Source organism: Lissotriton vulgaris, chromosome 1_1, assembly GCF_964263255.1.
Source record: "Lissotriton vulgaris chromosome 1_1, aLisVul1.2, whole genome shotgun sequence".
In the NCBI taxonomy this organism is placed as follows: Eukaryota; Metazoa; Chordata; class Amphibia; order Caudata; family Salamandridae; genus Lissotriton; species Lissotriton vulgaris.
In genome coordinates, this window is record NC_141685.1 from 1,056,764,463 (window position 1) to 1,056,776,982 (window position 12,520).

A 12,520-nucleotide genomic window follows, 5' to 3' on the forward strand; every position below is an offset into this window, starting at 1 on the left:
TTCGAGCCTGGGCGTCGAGTGCATTATTTAATTATTTAAAAAACAAGCACTGGCGTTACCAATAGGTTTCGCATTTGGAAAGTTGGAGCTATTGGTTTTGTAAATGACATTTTATATTTATATATTGTTATTGACAATGCCAATAACGATATATAAATATAAAATGTAATTTACAAAACCAATAGCTCCAACTTTCCAAATGCGAAACCTATTGGCAACGCCAGTGCTTGTTTAATATTTCTGCTTCCTTGAAATAGTCTTCCCTTCGGGCACAGTTGCAACGTATGCGCAAAAACTGACCGAAAGGAAGCCCATCCCTGAGTGCTCTGGGATGAGGACTTTTATACGCCAATAGCGTATTCCTTTCAGTTGGTTTCCTGTGTAATGACGTAAATAGTTTGCCCTCATCATGCTGGATGTTGAGATCTAGAAATTCAACAGTTTTTTTATGGACTGTGGATGTAAAAGTGAGATGTGTTTGTATTTGATTCAGATAAGTTACAAATTCATTAAAAGAATCTTCATTTCCTTTCCACACCAAAAAAATGTCGTCTATGTATCTAAACCAACAACTAATGTTGGTGTGTTGAGGATTTTGGTCATTCAATACATAGCTCATCTCTACATGATTCATATAGAAATTCACTAGATTCGGCGCAAAAATAGCGCCCATGCTGGTCCCGCAGCATTGTTGGTAATATTGACCATTTCATACAAAATAATTTGCTTGTAATTCGACACGTAAAAGTGCAATTATAAATGATGTAAGAACATTGAATGGTCTTGGCCTGGTGTCTAACAGCTGTTCTATCACTTGGATACTGTCCATTTGAGGTATTTTAGTATATAAGGACGAAATATCCAAGTGTCTCGTCAGGACTGGGGAGTGTGGGATTTCTGTGAATAGGAAAGCAAAGGGTGAGGTATGTGAACACTAAATGTGTTGATAGCTTGTTGAAGGACTAAAGGACGAATTAATTACCTGTACGTGCTCGAGCCCATTGGGTATTATATCGACTTCTTCATTAAAGATTTTGTTCCTTTGCAAAAAAGTTACGTACGAGATATGACACACATGATCAACCTAGTGGAAGGCATGTCCTTCGATGAAGAGACTGACTGGCTCGCAACCTTGGATATTTCGTTTGTTGGAAACATCACTACCGGACGATGAGGTGTCAGTATATTGAGAATGTGGACGATTTCTTCGTCTTTGGGCATACACATCTGCCCATGTGTATACCTCTCCCAGTTTATAATCGAGAGTGTCTCGTTTAAACTTTCTAATTTTTCTGTCATTCATTTCTTGTGTGTGTCTCAAGATTTGTTCATTGACATCTTCTAGTACCTTAGCTAGTTCTTCTGTGGACATCATATTAGAAAGTTCCTCAGAGAGCTCATCCATTTCCTTTGTCAACTCACTTAAAATGCCTGAGAGTTCTTTGATAATCAATAAAATTAGATCTAGCGAGCATTTGTTTAGGATGGCATACCATCGATCTTGAAATTTCTTTGAGTTCTTACATAGGGAGGGTTTTAAAGCAATCCGTAGTCCCCTCGGGATGCGCTGTACTCTGTGATATTTGATCAATGTACTGGTGTGTAGTTTTTGGTTAGCATGCCTCTTAGACATATATACTAATTGTCTTATTTTTTGTTCCTTTGTTCTGTTAGTCGGTGCCTGGCCTATCTCTTCATGTATTAGAGAATAAATCCTAGCGACTTCATCCTCACTGAATGCGAAGGTATCTGCTCTTGCTTCAGTACTTTTTGAAATTTCCTCGTATTGCATTATGAACGTCAAGGTTTACTGCGAGTGATTCATTGTTATTCGGCGTGCTGCTTTTCTTCTGGACAAGAAGAATCAGAACAATGACTAGTGTAATGAAGATTGGCACACGGCCTCTGTTTCGTTGCTTGTTTTTACTGTTCTGTGTAATTTCTTTTAAAGTCACGGGTGATGCCTGGGTGACGTCTCCTGTCCAAGACGCCTGTATTAAACCATGGAAGAAGTGCTTCTAATCGACATTAGTTGCATCCCCTAGGTGCACACATTTATCACCTGGAATTCTGTTATTTTGATGCCAGGTCTATGTGTTAATGTTCCATGCAATACAGCAATATTTATTTTAATTTTGTTAGTCACATATTTCTGCACACACAAATTTCCTAATTCATGTCAATCTTTATTTTTATTTTTTATCGCACATTATCAACATTCATAACATAAATACATTCCCCTTCACCATTGGCGTAGTCGGATCATCGTTAGTCTTTCCTTTACCTTCACACTGAGCTTTGCAGTGACATTGACACTCCCAGAGCCCAATGAGATTTCTTGAATTTTAAATATGCGGAAGCAATTGAACACACTGACTCACACAACAGGAGAGCGGAGACGTATTGAGACAAGACGCGTTTCACATAAAGTAAGTCCCTTTTGAAACTGCGAGAACGCATACGATCATAAAACTATGTAAGCACGATGAGTCACGATCGCATTTTTTAATTTAGCCGCCCGTACCACAATTCGAACGATAACAAGTCATCACGAAGACATGTAAGTCTCTCATCTGCTTCAGTTTTTATTTCACATCAGCACTTGTTTTATAAGATAGCATCCTATCACGCACTGTATCACTTACGTGTCACACGATGATCACTTTTTAAAGAAATGCCAACAGCATGCTGCACGCGCATGGAGTGAACTTTACAGTCTATAATGACATTGTGTTAGTTGTTTAGACGTCTATTTTATTGGTGAATATTTTCATAGTTTTTTTGTTTATTTAGTACATGCTCCCTGAAGAAGGGCTAACAATGCCCGAAATGCATTGGATCAAAGCATTAATGTCAAGTACAATCATGATATAAACGCAAGTTAACTGAAAGAATTGAAATGAAAAGAATTTCAAGAAAACTTTATTGAAAATTGAATAAAGAATTCAATCAAAGAAAGTATCATTATTTGAGAAGGAAAACCTGGCTCATTCCAGGTGATACAGGTGTGCACCTAGGGGATGCAACTAATGTCTATTAGAAGCACTTCTTCCATGGTTTAATACAGGCGTCTTGGACAGGAGACGTCACCCAGGCAGCACCCGGAACTTTAAAAGAAATCACACAGAACAGTAAAAATAAGCAACGAAACATAGGCTGTGCGCCAATCTTCATTACACTAGTCACTAAACATATAAGGTCCCAAAGGCGAGACCTATTGGCTATGCCAAGGCTTGTTAATTCTGCGGCTGCGTCTGGCCGAGTGAAACCCCTGGGTACAGGGACAAGTGAGAGGATGGTTCCTTCTTGATCCGGAATGCAGGTGGGGTAGTAAGTAACATACCCACAGTCAGACCTGTGTACAGCGCACCTGGCAGTCAGATTATAGGCCAGCACCACATGGTGCTACCCTGTCTTCCTGGCAGCAGGAAGGAACAACTGTGGCCCAATTACAACACATTCAGGGTCAAAAAAGGATGTCACAATGGGCTAAATTTCAAATATTCTACATGAGGAGATAAGGGCTGGGTCCTGCACCAGAATACTCCTGATTCCAAAAGCCAACAATGGCCTTATTTTATCAGATTCCTGCCTCACATTGCATTCACTTCAATCGAAGTCAATGAGGACAAAAACGTCCCTCAGTTTTTTTTTTCAAATGCTCCCTCTTTCTACTTCCCAAATGTTGGCACGTATGGTCCTTGTAGAGGGGCGCACGCGTGCTTGCTATAAATAACTCACAGAGGGCTTCATTTATAGCTAGTATCAACACTAACTCCTCCATCCCATGGGCTATATTTATTAGTTCCCTAACACTGGACGCCAGGACATACTAAACAACACACGCCCACAGAGAGACACCAGGAACACCCCTCTCTCTGGCATCCCAGTGGTGGTGCTAGAACGAATGATGCAACACTACATCCCTCCCGAGACAAAGAGAAACAGAAACTAAACACAAACAGAACACTCATTAATTAGAGTGGAATGAACAGCAGAAAAATGGTCAGATGTGGTAAGGGCACTTGCTAAACCCCCAAAGGTTTACTGCCGGTTCCTCCTCTCTTTCAGCCAGCCACAAAATGTGTATACCATTGAGATGGGGATGGGTTGGATCTCAGGTGATACCGCCCCTCACTGCTCCACTGGGCTGGTGCTTGAATGCCTTCAATAACTTCAGGGGTCTTGAACGCAAACACGCTATGTTTGCAGGAAGGTGGCATAAGGATCAGTGTGGCAGCTCTAGTGGTGAAAGAAGTGATCCATTTGGTGCTGGGATGTCACTAAATGGCTTCTCTGCTGCACTGACGGGGATAGGCAGGCTGTCCAAAGGCGCACCTTCTCTGGCGTCATCATCTGGCAGCGCACCATTGTGTATTGAGGTTACTATAGTGCCTTTGATTGTCCATGGGGGTGCTTCTAATGGTAGGCAGAACTTCTCTCCCGGGTATCGGTCCTTAACCAACACTTTGTCTCATATGTGAAAAGTGCTACACCGGACATCCGCCATTGCGATGCGTACACATTGCTGCGTGCTCTTCGAGAGTTGGAGCGATTCAAGGGGTGTTGATCGGCCCACAGGTAGTGGTGTGGAATGGTGTCCTTTACTATCTGCCCAAAACACAGTCGGCATGGGCAAATCCAGTGGTTGAGTGAGTGTATAAATTGAACTATCCACATTCTCGGCTTCAGCAACAGCAAAATGCGGGTGAATTTCATTAATATCCTCCAAATATTTCGGGGCCACCACTGCATGATGCAACGAAGCTCTGCATTCCATGAGTCTAGATATTCAGCCCACTCTTGGCTGTAGAATGGAGGGCTGTTGTTGGTATAGATTTCACCAAACAGCCCATGAGAGGCCATGACCTTTTCGACCTTCTGGATTACTTCTGACGCTCATCTCCACTTCAGAATATCAGGAGAATTCATCTGCCAGGATGAGTTTATGTGAGCCATCGGGTAGACTGCCTAAATCCGCACTCACTCGCAGCTACAGGGTGGTGGGTACTTCCTCTGTGATGACAGGTGCAGGATGGCTGGCCTCTTTGCAGGCGGGAATGAGCTCTTCCACACGTTGATCTAGGGCAGGGAACCAGACCTTGCTTCTCAGCCTGTTTCTGGACTTTACCACCCTTTGGTGGGCAGCATGAGCTAAGAAGACAGCCCAGTGTCTCAGACTGCTAGGAAGGGCTAGCCATGGCTCTTGCATGAGACAGCCCCATGCTGTCACTGAGAGTTCTTGCCGAACCTGATGTAGAGATCTGGATTGTTAACTTCGCATCTTCAGTACGATGAGCAGACTAGCAGCGGAGAGCACACCAGTTACCAGTTAGTACTGCTTGGATGGCAATTTGTCATCTCGTCCTATGGCCTCCACAATGTCCGATAGTGACATGGGATTGGTTTTGATCTCTAAACAACAAGGTGGGCATGCTTCCCTGAGTCATGTGCTTCCTTTGCTTCAGAAGGGTTAACTGGCTTAGCATGGCATGACAGAAAGTCTTCAGGGTTGCGAGTGCCTGGCTGATACTCTACTACGGTAAAGTTGAACTACTGAAGCTGGAGGATTAATTTCTCAGCGGCGCTTTGGATATGGACCCGAAGAATAACAGAATGAACGGTTTATAGTCAGGGAAGATGGTTAAAAGTTGGTCGTACAAGTACATGCAGAAAGGACACTCCCAGTGAATTGCAATGACCTCCCTTTCTATTTGGGAGTTCCTTTGTTCAGTAGGCGTGAGTGTCCGGTGGGCGCAGGGAACTGGGCCCACTCTCCATAATCCTGTTGCTGGAACATAGTACAGCGAACAGGTATGCAGCAGCTCACACTCTGTCCCTTTTAATTTGTTGCAACTTTTGGGTATCGCAGTAACAACAGGTTCTGACGTACTGTAATGTTTATTCGTAGGATTGATCAGCTAACTCCACAGAGTCCCCTCTCAAGTTGATGAGAATTGTACCTTCATGTAGATTAATGCAGAATGCTACAGGTAATGTTTTCTTCACCGTACTGGTGGCAAATAGAGTAAAAGAGAAGCTTTTAAACACACTGACACCCGTTTTTTTTGTATTTTGTATTTAGAAATTCCACACACAAAGTCACTTTTGAAATATAAGAAGCCCTGATAGAGTTCCCCAAGTGTTATTGGAACTTGAAATGCGTCGGCATTTCCAAAAGTGTTTCTTATAAAAAAATAGATAATTCATTGGTTGGCTTTCAAAGAAATGAAAAAAGTACAGTTTTTTGTAAATGCAGTGTGGAAATTGGTGCAAGATTGCATTATTGTATTTGTAAAGATTTACATGTTTGAGTTTATAGTCTATTGTCGATTTGTTTGTTAAATGTTTTTTGAATGTATTAAGGAAACATGTTATCCTTGTCTTGAGACTATCTAAGAATCAAAATAACGTTGAAAACTCTAAAAAAAAAAAGTTAAATAAATAACTTGATCCGAGCATAATGCAGTGCTGAATTGTTTGCTGTACCTGTTAAATTAAAGATCAAGTTCACAAACCAGTAGCCAGGTAACTTCCCATATGTTTATTTGTTTAAAAAGGCCCTACCTGGCCACAGTCCCAGGGCCTAACCTCCTTTTTATTCAGACTGGTGAGGCTGGCATCCACTTCTAGCAAGACTTGTTCTTGGGGTTGAAGTAAACTAAGGTTGTATCAGCGGAGAGTGCTTCTTTCGTGTTGGGAACTGCCAGTTCTTCCTCCCCCCACATACCCACGGGTTGGTGGACTTGGTGAGTTCACAGAGGGGCCTGTGATGCCCGACAGGTTCTTCATGAACCTTACACAATAAGTTACCATGCTGAGGAAACCGTGGACTTCTGACACAGAAGTGGGTGCTGGAGTGTCTTGAATGTCCCTGACTTTTGCCAGGTTGGGACCTATTCCCCGGTCGGATAGCTGGTAGCCGAAGAAGCTGATGCTCTTCCTCAGAATCTGGCATTTTGCTATGTAAAGAGTTAAGCTGTGATCTTTTAGCTTGGCAAATACAGCTCGCAGGTGAGTAAAATTACTGTCCAATGTCAGCATGTACCAGGATATCATCTTTCACATTTAATACCCCAGGGAGGCTGGTCAACACTTCCTTGATCATGTGCTGGAAGTCTTCGGCTGTACTTGATATGCCAAAGATCAGCCTGGTATACCGCCAGAAGGGGCGTGAGTCTGGGTGCAACGGTTTCCGGTGGTAGCCAGACCAGAGGCCCATTTTAGAGAACCATTTCAATCCTGAGAGTTCTCCAAAGATGTCAACTGTAGAAAATATAGCGACAAATATGAACATTGCCGGCGTCACTTTGCTTAGTGAGGGCCTTTACGTGCGCATAAGCAGCACCCATTTTAGACATCGTGGCCATTTCATACTCTGCTGGTCACCTGTGAATCACCCAGACCTCGCTATCATCGTGCTCTGACCAAGCCTGAACACATGTACCAGGGTCGTAAAACCTTTTCAGCATGACAATGCCCCGGAGTCACTTCCCTGCACCTGGCCACTCAATCCGGTCCCAGGCACTAACCAACCCCTGTGGACATAGTTTATTACCCTCACACAGCAGGGCTTGTTTCACCAACAAAGGGGCCTGATCTAATCAAAGACACGAACCCTTAGATCTGACCGATCCCACATGTTTTTAGATCCTGTCGGAATGTCCAGCTGCGAGATAGCGATCATCTGTTAGATCTGGGTGGAGGGACAATTGCTGCTGGGTTTGTGTGGGAACTAGCTTGAGGCGGAGATTCCAAGGATGTTTGACCATGTAATAAACTGACGAAAAACATATAAAAGGCCATGCCACAGAGATGCAGTTAGAGCACCTCCTGACGATAGCCCTGGTGTCTGATGTGATGTACTCTTCTCTGGAGAAATAAACATGTTCTACGCCTTCCAGTTTCCAGCACCTGCCTCGTTATTTTGATCACTAAATCTTAAGGTGAATTAGAGGTGGTTTGCACCAAGCGGCATCGAAAGTCTTGGGAGTCACGCTGCTTTTCATCACAATGGTAGGTGTCAGGTGGCGCATTCTTTTGACAGCCAGGTTGGGCACTCACATGTCAGTGCAGATCTGTACAGCATCAGGCTGTTTGGGCTTTTTCACCACCACAATGGGAGAGAACAAGGAGTTGGGCTAGTCACTCTTTCAATGATGCCTGCTTCCTTGGGAGTCTCAGTTCCTTCTGCGCTTTGGGGCGGAGATGAAAGGCCAACCACTGGTGGTGAAGTGCTACAGGTGTGATCAATTCATCGATATGCAGGCAGAAGGTCTTGCCGTCTAGACACCCAATGCTGTATAACTTGCGTAAGCCTGTCGATATCACTTGTGTGAACATAGAATGTGAAGTGTACCCAAATGAGATCTTGGGTGGTTTGGCAACCCAGGAGGAATCCAGCACCTTAATTCCTGGGACACATAGACCTTGGCTTTTGTGAATGTAATATGATGGGTGACCTCAGCATGGAAGCTCCTGCCAACTACAGAGGCGAGTGGTTACCAAACACATTAACCTTATTCTTGGTGGTGCGAAGGGCAGGGGGTGCCGGCAGGTTGTTGTACAAATCCACAGCCATTAAGTTAATGGAAGGTCCAGCTTTGATTAGAACGGTGATCAACACTAACTCCGCCTGTCCCATAGGCTATATTTATTAGGTCCCGTTGCATACCAAACAACACACGGCAACACCAGGAAACCCCCTCCCTCCGGCGTTTCTGTGGTGGTGCTTGAACAAACAGACAGTTCTGAGCCAACTTTGTTACTGTGTAACCAATTAAACAACTTTAGCTAGGCCCAGGCTGACTTTCCAAGGCAACTATACTCTTCTACTGAACCTGAGCTAGGTTCACACTTCGACTGCAGCTAAGTACCAACCACTGTTTTGAGCTCCAGCAGCTTGTGGTGTTTAGGAGCTAGCATCAATACACGTGAGCAGCGTGACATAGGATTTTAGTGCAGTGTAGTACTATACTAACGGCAGTGTCGTAAGTGAAGGCCTGTCTGTTCCACAGAAAAATAATGTATCATGGCGCCGCCACAGGCACGTTCGATTGAGAAGTTCATCCGCTAGTTGTTCATCAGCACCTCATTGACAGCCTTTAACAATAATATTGCCAAGTCCAAAAGACACAGGTCGGTAAAGTTAACTCTGGAGCGCTGAGTGCGTCGATTAAAAAATAAAACAATGCATTATCCACAAAAGAGGCTCTACGTACCTAGTTGACAGAAATAAATCACATCATTTAGAAACTAAAATTACCCATAAACAAAACGTGAATCGCTTTTCAAAAAAAATCGCGATGTGTCGTGTTAAACAATATATAAATATGTTCCTTTTACCATATATTTAGTTAAGTCATCTCTGTTACATTTCAGGACTTACAAATGAGACTCTAGAATATGGCGGCCATCGCATCATATCCTTAGAGAGCTCATTCGTTATCGTCTTCCGCAGTCCTTTTACTGTGTTGCTGCCCTCGAGGTCACGTTGGGAAAAGGCAGGGCTCGGTCTCGCCTGGTCATATGACCCCCTGGCCGGTCTGTAGCACACTGCCTGTCCAGTCACCTTAATCATGGACTTTCTTCTTGGGAACCCCTTCGTCTCCCCAGTGGGGCAGCGCGTAGGTAAGTACGTGGAGGGTAGTCACGTGATACATGAGGGGGCTATACTGCACTTCCGTGTCACGTGATTATGCCAACACTAGAAACACTAGAGGTGGGGCAAGGGTCCTCATTGACATATGTTATCACAGCCCTGTCAAGTTCCAGGAGTTAGTTTAACGGATTTTAGTGGGTGTCACTACATCGCCGCACTAAAATGCATTGCCAGACGTTTTTGGCTCCTCTGCAGCTTTGCTCGTGGAGTTGTGATATCGGCTGTGCTATGTGTAAAGCCAGCGCCGATCTGCTTGGTTTTTAAGCAGCGACCGAGCGGTGTCAATGAGCTCTGAGAGATGACCGTGGTTGCCAATAGAAACATGATCTGGGCTCGAATGTTTAACAATGTATATTAACCTGAAGTTTGGCCACCGTGTGTCTCTCCAGAAGCCATCTCTCTTAGCAGCAGCATTCCAACATTAAACTTTGAAGCTGGTGCTCAGACAAGAAACCTGCAGCGCCATAAGGGCTGGCAAGTTCGAGGTACTTGGTGCTCTGCCTAGACCTCCTGGTCGACAGTGACACAGCAGCTGCCTGGTCAATGCACTCATATGGCTGGCGAGATCGTCAGCCATAACTGAGACCGCAGAACAGACTGAAAATTGTGTTTCTGTAGTATATTTGCATGCAATATGGGATTCCTGACTAGTGCATTAAATGTATATAATGTAGCATCTACGTGTCTGCATAAGTTCATGTTATATGTGTGAGCGCGTGATGGAAGCTTGTTTGAGAGTTGTGATGTTGATGATTAAGGCAGCGAGAGCTTCTCACAGTGCCTATTGGTGGCTCATGTTAAACAATACAGCATGCTCATTCATTTATTGGACTCCCTATAGAATGTACAGAACAATTCTTAGCCCTTCTTTAGGGCTATTTATGTTAGTGATGCAGTCCTTACACACATTAAACATTTTACTTAATTTTGCCTTCCCTATCAGCATATGCCTTTTCCAGATCTGTTCCATTAGTTTTTTTTTCTTCATGCAACATATGCCTCATGTATAGCACGCACACTGTTTACTCATTCACATCACATCTTTTAAGCCGCTAGTAGTAGTGAGGGCCGCTAAACTATTGCCGACAATAACGTACGCAAGCATAGCTTTAAATGGCAAAGATGCAAAACCTCTAGACTCTCTACAAACGAAGACGTATAAAAAAGTTTTTAGTCTACTTTGGAATGTAAACGGCTCCGGTACAATTGGAATTTGATCTCCTCCAACAGGAGATAGGGAGAAAATATGCTGCATTTAAAACTTGGTACAAACTTTGGCTGAATCGATCCAGTGTCCTACATGATGCCCTGTGGCAAGCCCAGGAAGACGATCCAAGTTCAAGTTACGGCAAATTCTTGAAAACCGCATTTAAGGAAACTAACACAAAAGAACTCTGGGCTCAGAACTCTTCCTTCCAAGCCTGTCGCAGAGTGATAAATAAGGCAGCCAAACGCCACTCATTATTAGAAGACAAAAGCAAACTAGCTGAGCGGTGCCATGCCTGGATGGTTCTTCAATCTTACTCATCAATATGCCCGGTGGACTACCTAAGTACAACATATTCATCTTACCTGAAACGAAAGCTAATGGCTATTAGATTCGGGGCACTACCAAGTTTGGCCGATCAACCAACATGGAAGTACAATGGCCGTGGTTTGGCGCTCAGACAGGGACTGGGAGCTTCTGCATTTTCTCCTCCCTGGCTGTGCATTACAGCCTACTGGAGAACATGCTAAGTGTGCATGACTGTTTGGCCGGCCCAAGATGGCTGACCAAACCGTCATGCGCACTTAGAGAGTGCCCACCTCTCCTCCCCCTGCGACAGCCTCCCCTCTAACATTAAACCACTCTGAGCCAGTACAGAAAAATAAAATGATAACATTGTGTTATCATTTTCTTTGAATTTTTTTGTTCTGCTCAAAAAGCAGTGGGGTGGCGCTCCTCTGCCTTAGTGGAAGAGCTGCTGCTGAATTGACTACGGGAAAGAAAATGCTGTATAGAAAACGAGAGTGAATGATACTTATGGAACTTCATACAGAAAGAGTAATATGACAGTGTTGAAGAGGAAAGAGATTATGTGATATATGCATGTGAAACATCTCAGCAAGATGCTGGGAGAGAAGGGCATATGTGACTAAAAGAGGGAGAGACTGTAGAGGAAAGGGGAGAACAGGAGTGATTAAGATACTTCGAAGACCAGTCAGTACCTCTTACACAGAATCAGTAATGTTTTTTGAAAAAAAAGACCATATTTTCAGGATTCAAACATTTTCTGTTATAATTATTTGCAGCAAAATCATTCTTATTGCTCATTGACTTAATAAAGCTAACAAGCATTGACAGCACCAATAGACCTGGTGTCCTTTAGTGTGTGATATGTCCTAGGTACAGTAATAGAAAACTCACAGCGAAGCATTTAAACACTGGCCATTGCTCACCAGCCGTCTGGACTACGGGAACACCCTCTACGCTGGAACCACAGCCAAACTCTAGAAAAGACTCCAGCGCATTCAGAATGCCTCAGCACGACTCATCCTGGACATCCCTCGCCACAACCACATCTCCGCCCACCTGAAAGACCTGCACTGGCTCCCCGTCAACAAGAGGATCACGTTCAGACTCCTCACCCACGCACACAGGGCTCTTAACGACACTGGCCCGAAGTACCTCAACAGCCGCCTCACATTCTACACACCCACCCGCCAGCTCCGATCCGCCAGCCTCGCCCTCGCCTCCGTCCCACGTATTCGCAAATCCACCGTCTGAGGAAGATCCTTCTTCTACCTGGCAGCCAAGACATGGAACTCTCTCCCCACTCACATACGGCTGACCCTGGACCATCTCTCCTTCAGGAAACA

The 12,520-nt window shown here is 44.1% G+C and overlaps 1 protein-coding gene across 3 annotated transcripts in view; it reads left to right on the forward strand.

Moving 5' to 3' along the window:
• Positions 1-9,458: 9,458 nt before the first annotated feature.
• Positions 9,459-12,520, forward strand: part of TOM1 (target of myb1 membrane trafficking protein) — a 352,338-nt gene continuing 349,276 nt past the window's right edge. The window contains exon 1 of one of the 3 annotated variants that reach the window (XM_086962935.1): positions 9,459-9,630. In XM_086962935.1, the coding sequence (XP_086819061.1) occupies positions 9,579-9,630 (52 nt within the window). In that variant the 5' untranslated portion in view covers positions 9,459-9,578. The remainder of the gene's footprint in view (positions 9,631-12,520) is intronic. The other 2 variants (XM_086962922.1, XM_086962928.1) reach the window with 2 other exon arrangements.